At 36.5% G+C, this 24755-nt stretch overlaps 2 protein-coding genes across 4 annotated transcripts in view; both read right to left on the bottom strand.

The window, feature by feature from the left end:
- Positions 1 to 14566: 14566 nt before the first annotated feature.
- On the bottom strand, positions 14567 to 17534 carry LOC128614891 (centrosomal protein of 162 kDa-like). 2 transcript variants are annotated; one of them, XM_053636705.1, is made up of 4 exons: positions 17490 to 17534; positions 17284 to 17410; positions 17020 to 17191; positions 14567 to 14625 (listed from the first exon to the last, which is right to left on the bottom strand). In XM_053636705.1, exons 1-4 carry the CDS (start codon positions 17502 to 17504, stop codon positions 14604 to 14606), a joined length of 336 nt encoding a protein of 111 aa, XP_053492680.1. In that variant the 5' UTR covers positions 17505 to 17534; the 3' UTR covers positions 14567 to 14603. The 2 variants fall into 2 exon arrangements, with proteins under 2 accessions (XP_053492680.1, XP_053492599.1); XM_053636624.1 differs by having other exon boundaries at positions 17284 to 17493.
- Positions 17535 to 19327: 1793 nt separating this feature from the next.
- Positions 19328 to 24755, bottom strand: part of cep162 (centrosomal protein 162) — a 38413-nt gene continuing 32985 nt past the window's right edge. For both annotated transcript variants that reach the window (XM_053634522.1, XM_053634512.1), the window contains exons 23-27: positions 22847 to 23475; positions 22637 to 22778; positions 21597 to 21695; positions 20793 to 20927; positions 19328 to 20713 (exon numbers count right to left, since the gene is read on the bottom strand). In XM_053634522.1, the coding sequence (XP_053490497.1) occupies positions 20492 to 20713; positions 20793 to 20927; positions 21597 to 21695; positions 22637 to 22778; positions 22847 to 23475 (1227 nt within the window). In that variant the 3' untranslated portion in view covers positions 19328 to 20491. The remainder of the gene's footprint in view (positions 20714 to 20792; positions 20928 to 21596; positions 21696 to 22636; positions 22779 to 22846; positions 23476 to 24755) is intronic.

Below are 24755 nucleotides of genomic sequence, written 5' to 3'. Positions count from 1 at the left end.
AATCCCCCCCTCCCCCGAACCCCCAGATCAGGACTGGGTAATGACAGACTGGTGATCTGATCTATATTATATATACGTGTACCATAGATAACGTCTCTCTGAACGCCATGGTGGGACGTTCCCGAGTTGAAGTACTGTACAAGTCCTAAGCATTAGATCACCCCAATTACTCTTGTATACTCTTTCCATACCATCGTGATCTTTGCCTGACGAAGCCATACACACAACATATTTGACATTTGGGGCCTAATTCTAAAATCACCAGATACCAAATGCACAACCGTTTTGTCTTGCTGCCATCACAAAATAAAAATGTTTAAACCTTAAGTAACATAGTCACGGAGGGTGTATATATTTTTCCACACTACATGAAGTTTGGGGATCCTTATAGACTGTGGAACAGAAATGTACTCGCTGTGTCTCCACCGTTTTATTTCATATTGGAGTACAAACACTTTTCTTTTTTACCATTAAGGATGAAACACTTGTTTCTTTTAAAACACCATCTTTAAATGTTTTTTCTACCTCCTAACTAAACCCTCGGACTTAAGACACTACCTTTGGAGTTGTTGATGCCCTGCTCAGGGTTAAACAACAACGTCTTTACATTACCTTCATTAATAATTTGTCAATCTAACCTCTTGGTTTTTTTTGTTTGTTTTTTTTTTGAGCAAAAGTCAGGTCCTCTCTCATTTCAACAGGTCCTCTTGTTATTGAATACACAGCAATCTTCTAAGGGTATTAGGATTTCTCGGAGCAGACATTGCAACAGATAGTTGCAGAGTTTCTTCTGTGTTTTAACTACAACGTCTTAACCATTATTTTAACACTTTGACACACGACTCCCTTTAATTCGTTAACAAACACATTTGTAAGAATTCTGGTCAGCAAAACCCCAAAAGAACAGCTGTGTGTCTCTCTCTCTCTCACACACACCCACCCTCGCACACCCACATGGTAATCAGAGGTCATAATTGTACTGCTGGGACATGGGATGTCAAAGCATAGACAAAAGCTTATGTATTTAGCGATAGTTCTGTGTAAGTATCCTCGTTGGCGAACCATTTTCTGAAATCTTGTTTATAGTTTAAACAAAATGCACGACTCTTTTAAAACACCATCTTTAAATGTTTTTCTACCTCCTAACTAAACCCTTGGACTTAAGACACGAGCTTTGGAGTTGTTGACGCCCTGCTCAGGGTTAAACAACAACGTATTTACATTACCTTCATTAATAAATTGTCAAACTAACATCTTGGTTTTTAAAAAAAAAAATTTGGAGCAAAAGTCAGGTCCTCTCTCATTTCAACAGGTCCTCTTGTTGGTGAATACACAGCAATCTTCTAAGGATATTAGGATTTCTCGGAGCAGACATTGTAACAGATAGTTGCAGAGTTTCTTCTGTTTTTTAACTACGACGTCTTAACCATTATTTTAACACTGAGGCACACGATTCCCTTTAATTCGTTAACAAACACATTTGTAAGAATTCTGGTCAGCAAAACCCCCAAAAGAACACCTGTGTCTCTCTCTCTCTCACACACCCACCCCCGCACACCCACATGGTCATCAGAGGTCATAAATGTACTGCTGGGACATGGGATGTCAAAGCATAGACAAAAGCTTATGTATTTAGCGATAGTTCTGTGTAAGTATCCTCGTTGGCGTACCATTTTCTGAAATCTTGTTTATAGTTTAAACAAAATGCACGACTCTTTTAAAACACCGTCTTTAAAAAAGGGTTTTTTCACCCTTAAATTAACCTGGTTAGAAGGTAGGATATGTAATACATATTTTCATTTTCTTCAGACATATTGTCACTTCAGTCTCCACAACGAATAACACCGATGGTTTTGACCTTTCTTTCAGTAAAAGAGAACAACGACATCATACAGCCTTGAAGGACTGTAGAAATGTTTTACACATCACAATGTTTTTCTCAACAACGTAGCCAATAAATAGTTAAATTATTTCACAAACCTCAGTCTGTTCATTTCTTGACAGAAGGATTACACATAGATCATACACATAGGGAGCTACACATGCATAACATGTCCAAAATTCTAATACATCTACCACATTCAGTCACCAGGTCTAGTATTTTCTGATAGATTAGTTACACAAACTGATAATTACCACAGAAGTAATTTCAGAAACAAAGATTCACTTAAACCACAAATGTACACATTGGTAGGGATCGTTAAACCCTGAAACACACGACTCGTCCCTTAATTCATTAACATAAACACACTGTAAGCATTCTGGTCAGCAAACCCCCAGGAAACACATGACTCTCTCTCTCTCTCTCTCTCTCTAACACACCCACACACACGCACGCACACCCACACACCCACATACACACACACTTCAGACACTGTCACCAGAGCTCATAAATGTAAAACAAAACTCTCGATTCTTTTAAGCAGCACTTTAAACATTTTACATCCTAAAGGGTTAGGTTTAGAAGGCATGTAATACGCGCGTTTCTTATAAAACACCGTCTTTAAAACGTTTACCTCCTAAAGGGACCTATTTAGAAGGTATGTAAAAACTTTTTTTTTCTTTTTTTCTTTTTTTTTCTTTTTTTTTTTTTACATTTCTTCGGGTATATCAATGTTTTAGAGTATTTATTTCAGTACATTTTTATTCAAAGTCATGCCATTTTCTCAAAAGTGCAATCAATAAAGTTTAATTTATTTCACAAGCTTACATTCTGCTCATTTATTTTCACATTCAACCATCATGTATTTTCTAACAGCGTAGCTATACAAAACAAACCCCCACAATCTAAATTTAATGTGTGGTTGCAAGATAAAAATTCTAATTTATTGAAATAAATAAATATTTAAAGTTGTACACATTATTTTGATGAGTTGTGTTGACATAATAATGTTGATAATTACATCAACTTAATATTGTGTGTAATTTCTGCGTTAATTGATTTAAAACAAAATTTACGTCGTAGTACATTTACATGTATTCATTTAACAGTGTTAGAGGATCTGTAGACTGAACAAATACTAAGGACATTACAATTTGAATATCATTTCACTTACAATTAAATTCTACAAAAGCAATGAATTTGGGGCATGTTCTCAATTGTGATATGACCAATAGTGGACTCGTGTATAGGCTACACCTGCTAATACATTTGATGGACTATTTTGCACTAGTACACGTAGCTAATGCTAGTCATATTTAGCAGTGTAATTTGAATATCTACACTTTAGTTTACCGTAGCAGTGGATAAGAAGGAAAAAGTTTCATTTGACAAATCTGTTCATCTAGAGAGGGCTTTTCATTTGTGCTATAGGAAAGATAAGCATGATTACATTTCTGCTTATTCATGTAAACCTCAACTACATTGTGTAATCCAATTTCATGTATTGATACATTTTTTATTTTATTTTTTAAAATCTTTTGTCATTCGCACACGTAGCCTTCTAGCTCCACAGCCTTTGGACTGTGGATAGTTCTATGAGAGAGATAAAAGTAGTAGACACAGAGTGTTTATTTTTTGTCTATATTGCTCATTTCATTCAGTGCTTTAACGTCTATAAATCCTGCAGAGATGTTACGTATGAGATTTGTAATGTAAATCACGCTGGATTTTACTTACTATTGTTATAAAACTTAAAGGCAGTCATTTTTCCTGGTTTAAAAGACTGCATTCTACTGCAGACAATCTAAATGGAGAAACGTAATTTTAAAAATGATTGTCAACTTAACAACTTGTGTTCATAATTATGGTAATTTAGTACATAACACTTAAATTCCTTTTAAATAATGTGAAAATAAAGTGCGTTTGTGTGTGTCATATTTTTGTTTGGATGTGTAATACACATGGCCGTACCATGTATAGTAACATTTGTGTCAGGAATGGATGGGAACCCGATTTAACATAACTAGTAACGTTTGTGTCAGGAATAGATGGGAACCCGATTTAACATAACTATATATATTTTTATGACCTACCTCAGAGAGTTTCATATTCTATGTGAAAAGAAAGAACGTGTGTGCAACTTGTGTGGGGTGTCTGGAATACATATGGCCGTACCAGGTATGGTAACGTTTGTGTCACGAATGGATGTGATCCAGATTTAACATAACTATATATATTTTTATGACCTACCACAGAGTGTTAGAAAGAACATGTGTGCAACGTGTGTGGGGTGGAAAACACATGGCCGTACAATGTATGGTAACGTTTCTGTCACGAATGGATGTGAACCAGATTTAACATAACTATATATATATTTTTATGACCTACCACAGAGTGTTAGAAAGAACATGTGTGCAACGTGTGTGGGGTGGAAAACACATGGCCGCACCATGTATGGTAACGAATGGATGTGATCCAGATTTAACATAACTATAAATATTTTTATGATCATGACCTTTGATCTAGATATAGAGAGTTAGAATGTGTATCTTTTTGACCTTTGACCTATACCTGTCAAAACTAAGGTTACAATATATACCAACTATTTCTCTCTCTCATGACTTTACAGTGGAAATGTGTAAAATACTAGCACAGGGGTGACTGCATTAATAGATTCCTAGCATTTACAATTTATAGCAATTATATTATCACTTTAATATCAATAAATATTAAGAAATTTTAAACAATGAACTCTGCAAACATGTTGCATGGCTTGTTTTGCAGCAGACTTTCAACTATTCAAATTTTCTTGTAGTGGTAGAGTTTTGTGCTGGTACAGACGTGACTTAAGCTGGAGACATTTGATCAAACTCTGCACTATTTTTAGCCCTATGTCCTTGCTCGACTTTCATACTAGCTGGGCAAGAAGGGTAATGGTAACCAAATTTTTCACGGATATGGCTCACGGATATATTTATATTATAATTTGTCTGATGGAAGCACTTTTAGCTTGATCTGACTAGCTAGTGATATACCTAGCTTCCAAGAACGATATTTGAGGGACGTTCCTGACTAACATTACATGCAATTCTTTTGGTTGTTCCAGCTCCTGCACTGCGTGGGACTGCGTCTCTGACTTCTTAGAAGAGCAGTCATGACACTCTGTGCTTTGATCAGCTAACCATCGATCCAAATCAGAGAGCTAGAAAGAGAATTAGGGATGTGTAGCCAGCAGGGTCTCCAGACTGCAAATTCAAATACATTAACATAAAGCAGAGGAAAGTCAGAAAATGCATGTTATTCTGAATAATATTATAAAAATTATAAAAAGAATAGTGGTTACATTGGCCATGATCCAAAAGTTCCGGGCAAGCACTGCTGACTATAAAAATGTATTCATTCACAATACTGAACTATAGAATGAACCCCAAATTATCAAAGGACTATTGCAAGGATGGACAAATCATAAATTCATTGTCTGGGCACTTAAAGCCCTGGGTGCACTGAGCATGCGTTATAGGTTGATTGGCATTTCTAAATTGTCCATAGTGTGTAAATGTGTGTGTGTGGGTGTGTGTGTGTGTGTGTGCGCGACTGTGCTCTGTGATGGGTTGGCACCCCGTTCAGGGTTTCCCCCACCCTGTGCCCACTAGGATAGGCTGCTGCATAGGATAAGCAGTACCGAAAATGGATGGATAGATGGATGAGAGACAAGTTATGGTGGTGATCTCTGCATATGAGCTACCTGTCTGCAAGGCAAATAGTGATAGAAAATTAGTAGCCCAGACACACAGTCTGTGTGGCCTTTGCACCTGAGGTGCTGTAGGAAACTGTTAACCTTTGTTATTGATATAACACAAACTGATCTTTTCCAAAACGATTCACATCAGTCCTTCTTAATCAGTGTGGTTCATTTCACTTTTCTGTATTATAAGCAGAACCTTGCTGCCTAGCCGTATAGCACTGCTAGATCTCTAATAAGAAAGTTCTGTGTGTTAGTTTAGCTAAAATGTACCAATCATTATAGCTATTTGAATATAGCTATGTAATGAATACTACTGAAATAACCTGTTTTGCAGTGTGATAAATTTAGCACAAAAGCGCACTTTCACTTTTATGTTTTCCAGGGAGCCCACCTGAGTGCCTGAGGCAACATACTGTATATGTCCTTAGAAAGATGTTAAAAGAAAAAAACCTCAGCAGGAACACAACACTGTTGAGGTCTGAACTATGAGCTGGGTAAACAATATCACCATACATTTTGTGATAAAAACAGCAACACATAAGTAAAACATATCTTAACCAGAGCTGCATTAACATCAATAAATAATGTTTACAATCCCCATTAAAAAAAAAAGAGCAACTGATAGAAATGAACTGTACACAAACAATGTTAAAGAGCCCTGCAACTTAGAGCTTTAAATAGATATATACAGTCTCACTGTTTCCGGCATCATGGTTTGCTCTCAGTGATTTAATTTCAGGATGAGAACCCAGGAAAGAGCTTGTTGTACAATTTCATCTTTGACATCCGTTCTGGTCTGTTCAAATTCATAAATTTACTGTAAATAATTGCATGTCCTTTAAGCAAATCTATAATATATTACAAAAAATAGGAAAGCAGCAGCTACCAATAGATTTAGTTTGCCACAGTTCACTCTTTGGCAGAAGAGCACTTTCCACCCCTCCTTTGAATCACCTAACCTAGTCCTTATTTTATATCTGACTGTAATGACTTTGATCATTATACAAGCCAGAGATCTGTGAGTCTGATGTGCTGCTACTGTTTCTCTGTTGAAAAGTATTTTTTTTTTTTTACTTTTTTGCAAGTAAGGCAAGATTTTATTGTACAGTTCCTGAGGTGTACATGAGGATAGACAGCACACTTTCATGAAACACAAGGCATCCAACAGGAGGAAACATGTCTTCTTTTAACCACACTTTAGGCATGGGGCATAAGCGCCAAGGAAAAAAGGAATGAATGAGGTCAATATGGACATTGGTTGTTTTTTTTTGGTGTACTGATTGCCTGGATGTATGAGACGTTTTATCTTATTTCTACCCCTTATGGGTATACAACTGAACTGGACCACTGCTTGCTTGTGATCTTTGTCCATGTAGTCTTTACATGTCTCTCAGTTTGGAGGTAGGACATGTCCTTAACTCTGTGGTGAAAGGTCCATGCACAAATCTGTAGAAGACTAAGAAATGTCTACAAGCAATGTACATTTCTCTTCATATGAGTTCAAATGCAGAAAAAAAACAACATATTTAGGGCACCACTTAACATATTGCAGGATTATGAGTAGCGTGTTTTACATTACTCATGGCAGTGCTGTTCTAGGCTGTATGCAAGTGCAAATAACTGTACTTGATCAATTGAGTCATTGGAGTTATTTCTGTAATGTTCTTTTCTATTGGTGTTTCACAATAAATACAAAACAGTACACTGAACACAGATTTAAAATGAGAGGGGTCATGCTTCTGCTGTAAACCAAAGGTCATTGTTCTCTCCATTCTTCTCTACTTTGCCCATGTTTTCCCCAGCTCATTATGATCTTCTTTACTTAGTCCAGCTCAAGGTAAACTAAAATAAATGGTCATACAATGCTGTGATATAACTGGGTCAAAGACAGAGAAGCAATAACAGCTGTATAAAAAAAAACTTCTACTATAACGATGATCCTCATTTCACAGCAGTGCTGCTTCAGGCTCAACAGTTCAATGTTGAAATAAGGTTCCTGTGTGTGAGGAGTTAAGCATTCAGGAGGACAGTTAGTGCTTTTCTCTGAGTGTGTTCAGCAGTTCAAAACGAAGTGGTGGCTGGCATCATGTCTTGAAGGAAACACAAGCTAGCCTTCCCTGTCCCTGTTTGATAGCTGTCATGCAATAGAAGAGAGCTGGCTGGTGGGTTGGAATTGGCAAATAATCAAAATTGGGAGAAAATTACGTAGGACAATAATTTCCCTATACAGTATGTGATTGAGTGGCATCTCATCTCATTCCTGCTTTTTGCCCTGTGTTACTGGGACAGGCTCCAGAACTACCATGACCTTGACCGGGATAAAGCACTTACTGAAGATGAATGAATCATCATTAACTCATGAACTAACTAAAGATATTAGATTAAATCCAACATCTTTTTTTTGTTTGCGTCTACATCACACCCCTGAAACCAGGTGTTGTAGATGATGTAACTTCCTTCAAGACCATCACCACACATGCAAACCAGAAACCATGGATGACTGCTGAAATGTGCTTGCTGTTGAAAACCCGAGACACTGCTTTCAGGTCTGATGACAAGGCAGCCCTTCGCACAGCAAGGGCCAATCTGTCCCAGGGCATCAGAAAGGTAAAGCACAACTACACAGAAAGAACTACACACCAAGGACACAAGGCGTATGTGGAAAGGCATTCAGGCCATCACAGACTACAAAACTACACTACCTGTCTGTGATGATTATGGCTCAATCCCAGATGCCCTGAATAATATCTATGCACGGTTCGAAGCACAGAACAACATGCCACCCCAACTCCCACCAACCAAGTACTTCATCTGGTCTACAGTAGACGTTAGGAATACTCTGTCAAAAGTTAACCCACGGAAAGCTGCAGGTCCTGACAATATACCTGGCAGGATGCTCAGGGAATGTGTTTATCATTGTGTTTCAGTGTGTTTATTATTATCTGGATCCTGAAATTTCTGACCAGCAGACCCCAGTCCGTCAGGATCGACAACTCCACATCCAGCTCCACCACATTGAATACTGGTGCCCCCGAGGGCTGTGTGCTCAGTCCACTGCTGTGTAATCTGCTGACTCATGACTGTGCAGCCAAGTTCAGCTCTAATCACATCATTAAGTTTGCTGATGACACTACAGTTGTAGGCCTCATTAGCAACAATGATGATTCAGCATACAGGGAGGAGCTCACAGGATGGTGTAGAGACAACAATCTATCTCTTAATGTTGATAAGACTAAAGAGATGATTGTCGAATTCAGGAGAGCTCAAGTGGACCACTCACCACTGCACATCAACAGAACAACTGTGCAGAGTGTCAAAACTAAAGTTTCTTGGTGTGCAGATGACTGAGGACCTCTCCTGGACTCTCAACGCTACCTGCGTAGTCAAGAAGGCCCAGCAGAATCTCCATTCCACAGGCTGAAGAGAACCAAACTCCCCCCTCCCCTTCTCATGTCCTTCTACAGAGGGACAGAGGGATGTCTTGACCAGCTGTCTCACCATCTGGTATTGGAACCGCAAGACCCTACAGAGAATTGTGAGGACAGCTGAAAAGATCATCAGGGTCTCTCTACCTGCCATCGACACCTCTTTCTTCACAAAGCCACCTCTTTTATCCACAAAGCCACCAGTATTGGTGATGTCCTCTCTCACCCTTTTCATGGACTATTCACCCTCCTGCCATCTGGCAGAAATTACAGCAGCATCCGTACCACCACCAGCAGACACTGCAACAGTTTCTTCCCAGAGGCAGTCAGATTACTCAACACCCTGCTGCCTCCCAATGCTCACCTGGGATAGTCGAACACCTAACCCAGTAAGACTCACACCACTGCACATGCACTAACCCAGTAAGACTCACTACCCCATGCATGCTGCACTTTACATAGCTGCATCAGTCACTTTATATTATGGAACTTGTTTTTTGCTACCAATATTGCTGCTATACTTCTGCTGCAACATTACACAATAGTTTACAGATTACAGTCTATGTTCTGTGTATATATTGTCCTATATATTTTCTGTCTTGTGTATTTATTGTTCTGTTCTGTGTATTTATTGTTTTGCACTTATCTCACACTGTTGTGTATTGCACTTTATGTAGTCTTATGTACTATTCTGTGTTGCAACACAGTCCTGAAGAAATGTCATTTTGCTCCAATGTATACAAACTATATTGAGGACTGACAATAAAAACACACTTCACTTGACTTTATATGTTGGCATTTCTACAGCACCATGTATTGGTATTTTCCACAAACAAATATATCAAACCATTGAATACAAATATGGCAGTCTGAGTTGTGTGCGCAAAACACCAACAAATACTAGCTTGATCAGATAAAAAGTGTAAAAGATGAGTGAAATTCTTAAAGAGCTTTAAAAAAAGGGGAGTCAGTTAAAAAATACAGAGTAAGCTCTAGGGGATCAAATTACAAGGTATACTGTGCATAGTAGAAAAAAAAATAAAAGTGCATAAGTGCACTTTGTAGTAAAACAGAAGATATACAGTAATAAAAATGTGTATAAATGAAGTAAAGTGTCAAGTGCAGTATATACACTACAATACAAAAGACAATGTTCAATGCAGTTAATGTCCAGCTAGGACAGTGTGCTGTTGTTCATCAGTGTTGTTCATAGCCTGTAGGGAAAAAATTGTCTCAGAGTGTGTTCATATGTGTGCTAAAACTACAGTAGTGGCTGCAAAAAGGAAGGAACAGGAGACTTTCTCCTGAGTAATTTTTCACTTGATGCAAAATATATTTTATACCCGGTTCTTTAAGATTAGATAAAAACAAATTCCGACTTACAGTACTCCCTAGAATTTTAAATACACTGGGCCTTATTTATGATTTTTAAATTTTTTTTTTTTAGCAAAGCTGTGTGCAAACGATGAACTAAAAACAAACAAACAAAAAATCTGCCAGATTTAAAAAAGTTTTAGAAACACTGATTTTCTTCTCACTCATGTGTGTATGTTGATGAATGCCAATCACCCATAAATTACAGAGCACATGCACAGCACAGCTGATTTGCATTTATTGATGCCCACAAAACTCCATGAAAGGCTAAGCTCACACAGCTGAATTGACAGGCAAACAGCAATAAAATACTTTCTCTGAGGCAGAAGTGAAAATTATTTTTACTCATGCCTAATGCATCACAAGTATATTATTTAACAGCACAACAGCTGAAAGGCCAAAATCTGGAGCCAAACTACAGAAAAGGTAAATGAGATGTGAATTAAGTGAGATGAAAAGAAAATGTTTTTAAAAAGGGCACCCAGGTGATTGTGGACACCAAACACATCACAGAGAAACTGCTATGTTTAATTTTCTGTTTTTAAATTCAAAGTGGAGTATTTCTGCGACTCAGGAAAAAATGCCTCATGCCCTCCCTAATGTTATGCTATAAAAACATAAGGGTATGTGTCCGCTGGAAGCAGATGGTCCGTAGCACAGTAGGCAGTATATGGCACTGCAGCATGAGAAATGTCAGACTGGCCAGTTATTGGTCACTTAGTGCTGACTCTAATAAAGTGCTGCACATCATTAAAAGAAGATATCATGGAAAATAGACTCACTTATACACAGCCTGAGTCGTTCCTGAGTTGAATCGAATGACTGGGCTTATTTTATGGTTTTATATCATTATATTGAAATATTTTATATTAAACATTTCTTTAGTTAATGCCGTTTAATATGAAATGACTGGGCTTCACAAAATACTCATTACATTTGCATGTAATTGAAATACAGTACATAAGCTATTTAATCTTGACAGCAAAATCTATATATAAAAGGGCAGTAACTCATCATGATTTATATGATTCGAAGCCGATCAGTTGAGATTTACATTAGTTAGTCTTTTTATGCGTAGATTTACACACACTCGCGAGTACGCACAGGATACAAACATTTTTCCAAAATGACAGGATTTTCATGAATGCCAAATGTCATGTAAGTGCTCTTATAAGCTGTTCCATTTCAAATGTGAGTTTGGACACTCTACTGTGGTCTACTGTGTCCAGACACCATTTTAAAAGTGAATGTGCATGGAGGAGTGAGATACATTAAGAAAGTGCTATTAACCATTAAGTAATCTTTGTTTCTATGGCAACAGCTTCTGTGGTTCTCTTTTGCTTTTGGTATGAAATGTTCAGTGTGAATTCAACTCATAAAAAGATACAGACCATACATCAGGATCAGAAAGGCTTGAATACTGTGCTTACATTATTGTTGTTGTCTGCCATTTAGATTCTGCTCTTCAGCGCTCAGTACTGAAACACACATAGGGCAAATTTAATCTATCTTAAAAGATTACCAATACCACAAAACATAATAAATTTTTAAAACCTAAATTTATATACTGTTCTTTTTTCAAATGTCAACAGTACAAAATAATTTCTAATGAAGAACTGATAGAGCAGTCGAATCCCATTAAAATTGCATTTTAATTTTACAATTAATTAAGATTTAGTATTCAAAAGCATTCAAATATAACTTTGCCTATAATTTTATACTTCCACAGACAAAGCAAACAGTAGTATGCTACTGTATACTACGTATTTCATGATAAACTGTAATGTTTCAAATGAATTTGTATTATTTAGTCACTAACATATTGTCATGTTGCTAATATTTTGTGTGTATTTGGCATTAAAGGAGTAATAATTCACACAGTGAGCCTGAATCTAAAATGGATTCACATTCACTATATATAAATTATGTATTGTAGCCTACCATAATGGTGTTATATAACTTACATAATGTGCTGTATGTTAAATAGTGGGTACTGTTACATTGATCTTTTTTGCTATTTGAATAGGTGCATTTAAAAATACAGCAAAAGTGTTTCCATTAAGCTGCCAGGTTAATCAATGTGGCCTTGTACAGCATATGCATGCACCATGCACATGGTATTTATTCACTTAGGTTCCATTTCTATCAATTGCCATGCATAGCACGTGTGATTTTTTAAAATACAGACATTCCAAAATACAATATTCATGTTACACTTTGAGATATAGGTTCCTAATATAATCTGGCACATGGCTGTATTTCAAAGCTGTAGCCTGCTGCAGCAGACTGCTCTCTTGCATCAGTAATAATTTATAATCCCGATGTCGGTTGTCAGAAGACAATGGGTTGCTTTTTGAGCCTGGTTACTCTAAATATTTCTCTTTCATGTAATTTTAGGGAATATTTCCTTGCCAATGTCACCTGGCTTGCTTATTATGGATCTAAATCAGCATAGGGATTTCTGCAAAGGTGATTTGTGACATGTCTATTGGTAAAAGTGATATATAAAGGAATTATACAGGAGTTCCTTATGTTCCCACATGCCCAGTTAAGTGAAATAATTCAATTGTGGAAGTGCTGCTCCATGGTGAGTGAATGTTTTGTTTGCTCATTTTGGCCCTCGAGTCTAGTCTCCAGTATGTGGATGCATCTCTCTAGAATGTGAGGGCTGAGGAGCTGCACACAGATGACGTTCTCCTCCCCTTTCTCCACCTACAGCTGCTCCAGCAGACATCATTGCAACAGAAAATTTGGCCTATGGTTCAGAATCTCCTCCATTACTTTCACCGACAGGTGGTTTTCAGGATAAATGCACTGTGAATTACAGCTCTCATTCAAAGCCTACTGTGCTATACTGTGAATCATACAAAAAGTAATCCCTCAACCTCCCTTTTTACATAAATTTGTAAAATCAGAGGGGCTTTTTGCCATCAAGTGCTTTTTACCGTAAGAGATGCCTTACCATCATGCATCCTATGTCCGTGACACTGACCATAACTCTGTAAGTTACCTTTGTGTCTATTATACGTATATTGTTCATTTGTAATTTTGTGCAATAAAACCATTTGTTAATCTATCCCTCAATACTCTGTAGTTCTTCTGAAAAAAGTATGATGCAATAAAAGTGCATGATTGATATGTTTTTTATGGTTAGAGGAAATAGGTTCCTAAGCTAAAGTTTTAATACCGTAGACACATTTGAAATTGACCTCTGACAAGCTAATATAAAAGGCTAATACTTGTAAGTTTAAAAAAACCTCTAACAAGTAAATTAGGAAAGGCCTAGGCTTGCACGTTAACAGAAACCTCTGAACTAACAAAATCATTTTTTAATAAATAAGCTATTTAAAAGCCTCTGACGTAGGAACATCATTTTAATTAAAGTTTTGCTTGAAACTATTTTAAAGTAAATACTATTAGAACAATGAGATCTTAAACTTCTAGCACTAACTAGAAGATTATTCTATGGAGTCAAATAAATAAGTTAACAGGTATTATTAATTGGATTCAAATAATTAATTAAATGAATTGGAGACAGATATTTAAATCATAAAGCTAAAATATGCATTTAACCTTCGGCTGCACCTATTTCCATCTTTGGTTAGGAGAGCAGTTGGCTAAGTTAAATGAATCCTTTAACACTACACTGGTAAGAGGGAAGTGGTAAATGACCAGTATGAGACAAATTGCAGAAAGTACTGTACTTGTATGAACAGAAGTCTGTACATTTCTTGGAATGAGGACAATTTCTTGATGACTTTGTCATGCAGGTTTGAATAACACAAAGCTTGAAAAAAGAAAACTGCACCAGTGAAGAGAGTGTCTGAAGAAGGCAGAATAGGACTGAAGGGAGAGAAAAATGAAGCTTAATTCTTACAGTGCTTAGGATAACAACCCAAAAAGACAGACATGTCCTAAAAAAAATAGACACAGCATAAAGAAACCAGTGAGGAGCTCAGAGCAAACAAGGTACACCTCTGCCAAATGTGTGCGCTTACCTGCTGCTCAGGGTTCTGAATTTTCTTGGCATCTTCAGCACCTTCACTTTCTTCTTCTGCTGGTTAGCATGCTTGGCCACCTCCATCTTCAGCTTCAGCATGCTTCAACAGCCATTATGACCACAATGACAACCACCATTCGATATTGAGGAAATAATTCACAAAAATCCTTTCGTGTTTTATTGGTAGCAGGGTGCCACCCTGGAATGTAATCATTTTTCTCAATTACATTTGTGCACTGAAAGAGCCACATTGTCTCCTATGTTTTATTTGTACAAAATAATTACTGATTTGCATTTGACACACAGTGCTACACCAAACTCTGCTGCACAGCAGTTTTATAAAATTGAAGCTGTTAATATTATGCAATATGGGTACTTCTGCTTTAACCCACACATTAACAGTATCTAATAACATTTGAAGGACCTCAGTACATAATATAAAATTTATTTACTGTTCAGAAAGCATGGAAGAATAACCATCTTATACAGGTAGACGACTGTCATTTAAAAGGCTACTGTGTACAGTATACACAAATTTGAATCATGTGGGAGGGCATTAATAGCAACCTTTTTATAGGAATGCTAATAAACATTGGAAAGCCAAAGCAGCCCCTTGCTGGTTTAAAGCAAGTTTCCTGTTTGTCTACAAAAAATAATTATGAAATATTTTTACTGACATTTTTTAAATATCAGTTATATTTCTCCTAAGAACAGTTATATTTTACTAAAATAAACTTTGTGGACATTTATTTCTAAAGGAATCCTTTTTTCAAGCAAAGAGCATAACCCCTCTGAAAAGATATATATATATATATATATATATATATATATATATATATATATATATATATATATATATATATATATATATGGTCACTAGCTTACTGAACAACATGTTGTCTAACTACTAAATACCAATAACATATTTAAGGAATATCACATGAGCAATTGTGTGTGGCTAATCATAGCTATGCCAATATTCAGTATAACTATACGACTGTGACTGCTTTTATACAGCAGATCTATAATCCAGAAATGAATATCGAATAAGTGACATTTCAGACACAATATGGCCAAATATCTGGCTTACTTTTTCTCCTCTAGCAGAAATATATCCTGAAGAAGCCACAGTCACTTTATAGCACATCGGCTAACTGGCTAGCTAGTTCACAATGATTTGTACATTCCCGTTAAAGATGCTTAAGGGAAAATTGGTGTCCCTTCATCTTTTTCATCTTCATCAAACAAGCTTTCATATTTTATACTAAAAGTTATATTCCTGAAAAGTATCATTTGCCATGTCCACTGATGATGTCACTAACATTACTGTAGTAACCACTTGGAACTAGGAAGTGGAGTTGTATGTGGTGAACATAGATGTGTGATACACAGTGAAATGTCTCAGTGTGGCTATAGGAAATATAGGCACTCTTGGAACACTGCTTGACCAATCAAGGATCGGAACTAACTATTGTATAATCAAGAATGTTCCATAGCCGTATACTGTAGGTATTTTCTTCTTTTTTATTTTATGAACTGCTTGATTTGTACAGCTCAGTGGTAAAATACAGTTGTAAAGAACTGGGAACAGCGGAGAACTGGCCATTTAAAAGATAACCATGCCTCCCACACATGAACATCAAACAGCTTAAATCAGAACTTTCCAGTCTAAACCTTGTTAAGAGAAAAGATGTGGGCTGACTAAGGTTGCATAAAGGCTGGTGTGCTGCATATTCTATGTGACCTGCCATTAAATCAACCTGCACTGTGCATATCATAAGCAGAATGAGTTTGACCTATCTATCCAAAATTTAAATTAAATTGGCCTTTTGCTGGATTTAATAATTGACTGCAAATCCCAAAATGTATCACCCATTGTAGAGACCTATGATGAAAATAGAAATGTTGATGGAGTGCAAAGACAAGAGAGATGGGACAATAGGATAAACCTGTGGGGATTCTTCATTTATGTCGTTCTTAATGTTATGTGTTTTTGATATTTGGAAAACAGCTGTACATAAAAATAACTTTAATCAGTATATTTAATGTTATCAGCTTTTCTTCTTCATTGAAAAGTCCTATTCTACATCCAGAGTCTAAGTTACTGGTGTTATTCCATAACATAAATAATATGTTAAAAATGAATAGTCTTGGATTATGGTCCTTCAAAGACTCACACAAATACTAATGTAGCTCTGGCAGCATTTAACACTGACACTCCTGATATAAAGCTTAAGGGCAAAAATCTACAGAGCAGAGTATCTTTAGCAGCCTCATTGACTAATTATATATTTGGATGGCATTGAAACAAAAGAGGAAGACTGTAACAGCTACATGATGCAGATAAATATTTGAAAAAAATCAATTAAGGATGTGATTTAACCTAACTACCACTGATAGCAATTGCTGCTTGGTGGATGGATTTAACAAAGGGTTAACTCACACCTCGAGATTTTATTGTGTGTTATGTAAACTCAACAAGATTAAAGGCATCATTCAGGTGTGAATCATCAAGAGCTGTTTACACACCAGGTAAACTAATGAATTCCCTCTGATGACTGGGAGAAGGTCAATACAATTATAGCAAGATTACCATCTCACCTGCTCAGTTAGTCTCTGTGTCTCTGCATTGGCTGATCGGAGTCTGGCTACATCTTTGTCCAGCAGCTCCTGATTCTCAGCATACCACTGCAGTCTCTTCTTCAGTGCAGCCACCTCCTCCTTATGACTTTCCTCCAGCAGCTTCAACTCAAACCCTTTATCACCTAAAACACACAACCATAGGCTCACACTGGAAAATGCCACATAATTCACCAAGGACAAATGTGCAGTTTGAAACACCCACAGCCTGATGTACCTGAGGTAGAGATCACTTGTGCTTTTGCCAAATCCCTTTCTTTTTTCATCATCTGCAAGTCCACCAGCAGAGCCTGCTTCTCTTGTTTCAACCTGCGGCTTTCTTCCTGCAGCTGCGATTCCCTTCTCTGTACACACACAAACACATGCTCTAACACAAAACCAGCCATTTACTAAACAGATAACAATTACATCTAAGCAAATTACCTGTGCAGCATGCATCTCAGACAATAGTTCAGTAACACTGCATCCATGGACTTCATATTGCTCTTATTTAACTGTTCCCTATAAGATATTAAATATTAGATGGTAAGGAAGATTATAGTGTAATAAGTAAGATAAATTCTTATTAATTAGAACCTGCATGCATTCTTATATTCCATCTTGAGTCTCTCATCACTTCCTATAGAATAAAAACCAAATATGAAATATTTATTCTTTTTATAACTTTCAATATTTCCATATGCCCTCATAAGCTAGATTAAGTGGTGTAATAGTTATACATGTCTCTGTCTGCAAGTTCATGGCACTTCTACAACTGTTGTAAAAGTATATATTTCAATTTACACCACATAAACTGTAGTGCAAATCTAGTTTAAAAATCAAACATGCAGAAATAAAATATGGGACATAGTTTTAAAGAAAGTTTTAAAGAAATTTTCATTCTCCTGCAATGTCAAAATCATTTAAACCAGTCAAGAGTTTACAATGTGAATTTGAACAAATAAACAAACAAAACAAACAAAGAAAGAAAAATGTTGGATTTAAATTGTTTTTATACTATTTACCCGGCCAATTTATGACAGAGGTAGTGAATTCCACCTTTCTAGGTCTCTTATTAACTTTTTAAGTAATAAGATAACATAAGATAAGGTAAACTTTATTGATCCCACACTGGGAAAATTCCCTTGTTACAGCAGCTCAATTACACAAAAAACAGATAAGAAAGAATACACATTAAATAGGAATAGAATAGAAAAAATGTAATACATATACAGTATATATATATATATATATACACACACACACACACATATATATATATATATATATATATGTGTGTATATATATATATATATATATGTGTGTATATATATATATATATATATATATATATATATATATATATATATACATACATACATACATATACACACACACACACACACACACACACACATATATATATATATATATATATATATATATATATATATATATATATATATATATATACACACACATAAAAAATAGGAATAGAAAAATAAGAATAATAGTAGTAAAATAATAATAATAGTAATATGTACACTATGAACACCCCAATGTATGTACAGATGAATAAGAATATAAATATATACAGATGAGTAACACCTTGTTTATATACAAATAAGTGACAAATGGAATATTGCACAGTTCACAGTAGAGGGTGAGCAACAAAGAGTAATAAATGAATAAATATACATAGTGCAGAATTTTATGTACGTGTTAGCTGATGTTGCAAAAAACAGCTAGCAGCCAAATAGAGTTCTACACAGTAGTGTATAATGACAATAAAGACTATTATATTCTAAAACTCATGCAGACCCAAACCTATTAATCCAATCTATTAATTTAAGAGCCAATTTACACACCGAATTCCCTATTAATAAAATTGCAGCATTTTAATATTTAGCTATTATTTATATTTAGCTAATATTTGGCTATGTGATCTCATGGGCTTATAATGCTTTGAGACACTAAACTAATGCTAAACTGTGACTACATAATTGTGAACTCATCATGATGAATCATTTTAATTTTAACTTTCATTCATTCAGTAACATCCTGGTCAAGGCCATGGTGGGTCTGAAGCCTGTCATGGGAACACCAGTCAACAACAGGCTCAAAGAGATTTATGGAATGCCGTGTACCTGGCAAATTCCCAGAAATCAATGTGATCTTCCTTATTGAGCACTTTAGAAAAAAACAAGTCCAGAAGAAATTAGGATGAAATTGCCACCCATTGCATGCAGAGATACTGATTAGTATCCAGCACAGAAAGTAGATCAAGGACAAAACAGTTTTTATTTTTTATAAGAACTGTTGACTTCACATGGAATTTCAGTCATCAAACTCAAACACTCACAGAGACTTTGGATCAGTACTAATAGAAAATTAATTTCAATTTATTTTAAACAGTGTGAAAAACATTTTAATGCTTTTCCTTTTTACATCAATAACATTAATTCATAATAAATTAAACAATGAAAAACATGTCAGCATGATCAGTTTTCAACAGCTAAACACAGCGGCTCTACCTAAATGACATTTTATTCTTTTTTTCCCCCCTGAAGCCTACCAAGAGACACCGCTTTGCTACAATAGAAATGTGTAAAATACTAGCACAGGGGTGACTGAATGAATACATCCTTAGTATTTACAACTTATGACAATTATGTTTTCACTTTTTACTACAAATAATCATTGAGAACTGCATATAGATGAATCACATGTGGTTACAACTGCAACAATTTACTTTGCAAACACATGAAATGGCTTGTTTTGTAGCAGAATTATCCATTATTCAAATCACATGGCATCTGAACTCAAATCCTAGTGTTAGGTCTGACTTCAGCAACTAAATTAAATAGAATTTCAGGAATTAAATGTAATTCAGCTTGCACAAAGCAAAGAGTGGTGCGAAGGACAGGCTTTAGTTTACGCACAGCCCCTCTTTGAAAAGAAATGAAATACTTTTCTTTTGTCCTTTTTAAAAAGTTTGGAATTTGGTTCAGTTAATCTGATAAAAACATTTTGGTTTAAGTTTATTACAAAATTCAAACAATGTGTTACAAAAGTTGAACATGAGGTGTACTTCATAAAGTATCTACAATTTGCTTACAAATAATATTCCTAACCAATCTATTATATTGCTGAAATGGAGTTCAAATAAGAATTACTTTATGCTGGTGAACCTTGAACCAAGTCACAGAAACCTAAGTATTCTGTGTGCACTGCACACTAAAAGTGATAGGATAAAAATGGGATAAAAAATTGTATATGGAAACTCTGGCACCTCTTACTTAGCCCTAACAGGGATCAGTATAATTCATGCAATCGGTATGTTTTATCTTGGATAGTGCTCACCATAGTATTCAATTGGTTTTGTATTACAAAAAGTATCTCCCAGACATATGAGTGTAGTGCTTGGTTATATAAAGAACCCTATATCAGTATCTGAGAGGCCGGAATATACAGCCAGCAGCAGAGGAGTACTGTGTGGCAGGAATCACCACACCCTGTTTCTGCAGCTCTCGGAGCACATCCAGTATGGAGTCCAGCTCCCTCCTGAAGGCCTCCAGCTCACTGCTCTTCCCCTGAGCCAGTCTCTTCCAGCGTATTACCTCCGCCTGCTGCTCCTGCTCCACCACTAAGCGTGTCTGAGCAATCATCTACAATATGAAACATGGTAATTAGTTTGTGCTTTGTGTTTGTGTGAAAATATACTGCAGATAGATTTAACACACATACCTGCTGTAGTTCTTGCTCACGTTGATTGTATCGGAGCTCTATGGTATGGATTTTGTGCTCCAAGCTGGCAAAGTGTCTCAGCTCAGGACTGTGGGTCTCTTTTGCTTGCTTTAGCTCTTCTAAAAGCTTAGACAGCTACGCGCACACACGCGCGCACACACACACGCGCGCACACACACACACACACGCGCACACACGCGCACACGCGCACGCGCACACACACGCGCGCACAACAGAGAGGGATAAGGATTACACTCACTTTCAAATACTCACTTGTACTCAAGTACAAACAATAACAGTACAAAAACAGTACAAACAATAAAATATCAAACCACAGACATAAATAAAACAGGTGATACTACTGTCAGAGCTGCTGTTATACAAAATTTAATCACCACCTTCTGACCAATCAGATTTAAGAACTCAATAGTGCCGTGAGATAAATGTGTTTAACTCTATTTTATCTCAGTCTTTGTATGTATGCCTTGACCTTTTGATAAAAAGCTATTGAGCAATGATTCTCTATTACTGAGCTCATCAATACCAAACAGTTACATTCACTAGATTTAAGAGGGACACAACTGAGTCAATATGTGTGTGAAGGTGAATGAAACTATCTGCCCTCCTCTTATACATAGCCTTATATATGAGAAGAAGTAAGGTAAAAGACCTTGGAAAGTTCAACTTCAACTGGATACATAAGGAAGAGGGAAAAAAGAAGTAACTGCGTGTATGGAAATGACCAATAGTGAACAACTATGAAAAAAGTGTTTTAAGTGATGGAGATTAAAAGAACTTGATTACCTGGTTCTGTAACGTCTCCTCTCGGAGTTTAGACAAAGCAAGAGCCTCTTTAGTTCTTTGTAGTTCCTTCAGTTGCTCACGTAAATGCAGCACCATGACCTGAATCACACACACACACAGTTAAGTTTATCTGAATACATTTCATACAATAATTAAATCATTTTCAATACAACTAAAAATGGTTAGGTTGTTAAATGTTGATGAATATATGTAGTTTTAATAATTAGTTTATAACACGTATAATGAGGTCACGAGTCTTGCGACATGTTGTAATGGTCTGAATGCGGACACAACAGCTCACTTTTTTAGCGGGCTCAATCCTGGAAGATGATGAACGAAGAGGGGAAGAATCGAGTGTATCGACAGAGGCAGGACACACATTATTACTTTATTAACATTATTACTGTTACTTGAGCAATTATTTTTACGAGTAGTTTTACTTGTACTTTTTTTACTTGTAATTTGGCCACTCAATCCACCTCTGTTAATTATTGTTTATTATTATTTACATTTATGGCATTTTTGGCAGACACCCTTATCCAGAGCGACTTACATTTATCTCATTTATACAACTGAGCAATTGAGGGTTAAGGGCCTTTCCCAAGGGCCCAGCAGTGGTAGCCTGGCAGTGCTGGGGCTTGAACTCCTGACCTTCTGATCAATAACCCAGAGCCTTTAACCACCGAGCCACCACTGCTCCAAATAATTATTATGAATAATTATCTCTAATAAACAGAACTGGCACATCACAAACCATGACCATAATTTCATCACCATGACCAGGAATTCGAACAGGCACCTGAATAAATCTTAAAGTTAATGCACTGATCTGATCCACTTTTATGCCACAAACGTGTGAGATGTTGACCGACACGGATCTGTTCAACATGTGAACATAGAACATAGTGTCTAGAAGTCTGTTGCCATCATGCTTGTGACAAATAATTTGCTTGCACAGATTGACAGATTTAAAAGCGGAAAAAAGCATAAAAACCCAATGTCATTTAGAACTAAATCAAGAGTATAAAATAAAACCATACCTCCTGTGATTTCACTTGATTTGTGAGCTCAGCAACTTTGGAAGAGGAGTGCTCCAAGGCGTGGCCGGCTACCAGATGCTCTATTTCTCTTTGGTGGTCAGCCTTGAGCAAGGCCAGCTGTTCTAGGTTTTGCTCCCGAGCCCTAAAAAACAGCACAGCTTTACCAACACACTACCAATATGAACAGTTCATGACCAGTGGTTTACATACCTCTGGAGTTCAGCATGTGCTTGTGTGGCAGCAGCCTGAAGTGAGACTCTTTCTTCTAACCACTGTTGTTCCAGCTGATCCTGTCTGGCCCTCAGTCTCTCATTCTCCTGCTGCACCTCAGAAATGTGAGAGCCTGAGAAAACTCCAGGCTGATAATCTTTTTCATCCTGAGTAGATGGGAAAGTCTCAGCCAGGACAAGGGATGGGTCCTTGCCTGTCTGTTTGGACAGAATGCTGGATGTTTGGAATTTTGGGATAAATAACATGCTCTTCCTCTCTCTTTGCAGCCGCTCCACAGTGCGCTTCAGCTCCTGGATGGTTCGGCTCTTGGTGGTAAGCTCCTGGTTCAGGTGCTCCATCCGGGCGATATGTGCTGCTTCTGCTTGCTTCTGATGTCTTGAGGGCTTTTCTGGCTCTGCTGAGGAATGAGCCGGATGGAGCTGCTCCTTCAAAGTAGCCACCTTGGATTTCAGAGGACTTCCTTCACTCTGGTGCAGTTCCTTTAGTTGTTCCATCTCCTGCACTGCATGGGACTGGGTGTCTGACTTCTTAGATGAGTAGTCACGACACTCTGGGCCTTGCTCTGCTAACCGTTGTTCCAAATCAGAGATCTGCTGCTCATATTGGAGCTAGAAAGAGAATTAGAGATGTGTATACAGCATGGTCTTAAGACTGCAAATTAAAATATGTTAACATAAAATAGTGGGATGTCAGTAAACGTACATGTTATTCCAAATAATAAAGATAATTATGAAAAGAATATTGTCTATATTAACCCTGAGCCAAAGGTTCTAAGTAAGTGTTGCTGGCTATAAAAGAAACTTAGTACTAAGCCATATAATGTATGCACAATAAATAATCTTTATATTTATAATTATATTAGTTCATCCATTTATTTTTGAGCCTGTGAAAATGGAAGGACTAGGGACATGTAGTTATAAAAAAAATAAAATAAAAAAAAAAATAAAAAAAAGGCCAATTCCTAAATGCAATTTTTTGTTAAACCCCTTGAATTAAAGCTGAAAGTCTACACTTCAATCACACCTTGGTTACTTCATTTCAAATCCATTGTGGTGGTGTACAAAGGCAAAATTACTGGGGAATTGGCTACTAATTGTATGTGCTTTCCCTGAGGCATGTAAAGGAATGCCTAGGGCTACATATTTATGTCCTTAGAAAAATGTTAAATAGCAAACCTCAGCAGGAACACAAAACTGTTGAGGTCTGCACTGTGACCTGGGTATACAACATTACCACAATTTTCATGAGAAATATGTTGATTGCATACAGTTTGTATTATGAAGCTTTAAAGATTATAGGTCACTAAATGACAACCAGAGCTGCACTATCAAAATTTTTTTACAATTCCAATTAAAAAAACAAAACAAAACAATTGATAGAAACAAGCTGCAAGCAAACAAGGTTAAAGTGCACTGCGATTTGGAGCTTTAAATAGATATGCAGTTTTCACAGTTTCCTGAATATCGATCTGCTCTCAGTGATTTAATTTCAGGATGAAAACACAGGAAAGAGCTTGCAGTACATTTTCATCTTTTACATCCGTTCTAGTTAGTTAATCTGAACCACTAAATTACTGCAAATAATTGCATGACCTTTAAGCACATTTATAGTACTTTACAAAAAAGAGGAAAGCAGCACCCTCTTTATAGGGCTGTGACAGTGGCAGCTTTTTTACCACCATGGTGGTTAATGACCAAACCACAGTAATAATATATATAATTTTATAGGCGTAAATTAAATAAAAAACCTAAATATAAAAAATAAATAAATGAGGCTCAGACATCTTTTTCGTAACAAAACGCACGTTTATTTTAGCACTACCGTCAGTGAAACAACTCAGTACAGCCTTTTTGTCTCTTGTTGTTGCAATGAGAAACAGTCTGAGGGC

The sequence above is a fragment of the Ictalurus furcatus genome, chromosome 1, assembly GCF_023375685.1.
Source record: "Ictalurus furcatus strain D&B chromosome 1, Billie_1.0, whole genome shotgun sequence".
Classification (NCBI taxonomy): domain Eukaryota; kingdom Metazoa; phylum Chordata; class Actinopteri; order Siluriformes; family Ictaluridae; genus Ictalurus; species Ictalurus furcatus.
This window is presented reverse-complemented; position numbering and strand designations above follow the sequence as displayed.

Excerpts from the sequence above, each read along its gene's own strand:
- LOC128614891 (XM_053636624.1), bottom strand. The coding sequence starts at position 17,452 with ATGGCTGGTTTTGTGTTAGAGCATGTGTTTGTGTGTGTACAGAGAAGG. Across the intron at positions 17,192-17,283 it reads ACAAGTGATCTCTACCTCAG|GTGATAAAGGGTTTGAGTTG; the intron begins GTACATCAGGCT and ends TGTGTGTTTTAG. Across the intron at positions 14,626-17,019 it reads CTAACTGAGCAGGTGAGATG|GGTGGCACCCTGCTACCAAT; the intron begins GTAATCTTGCTA and ends ATTACATTCCAG.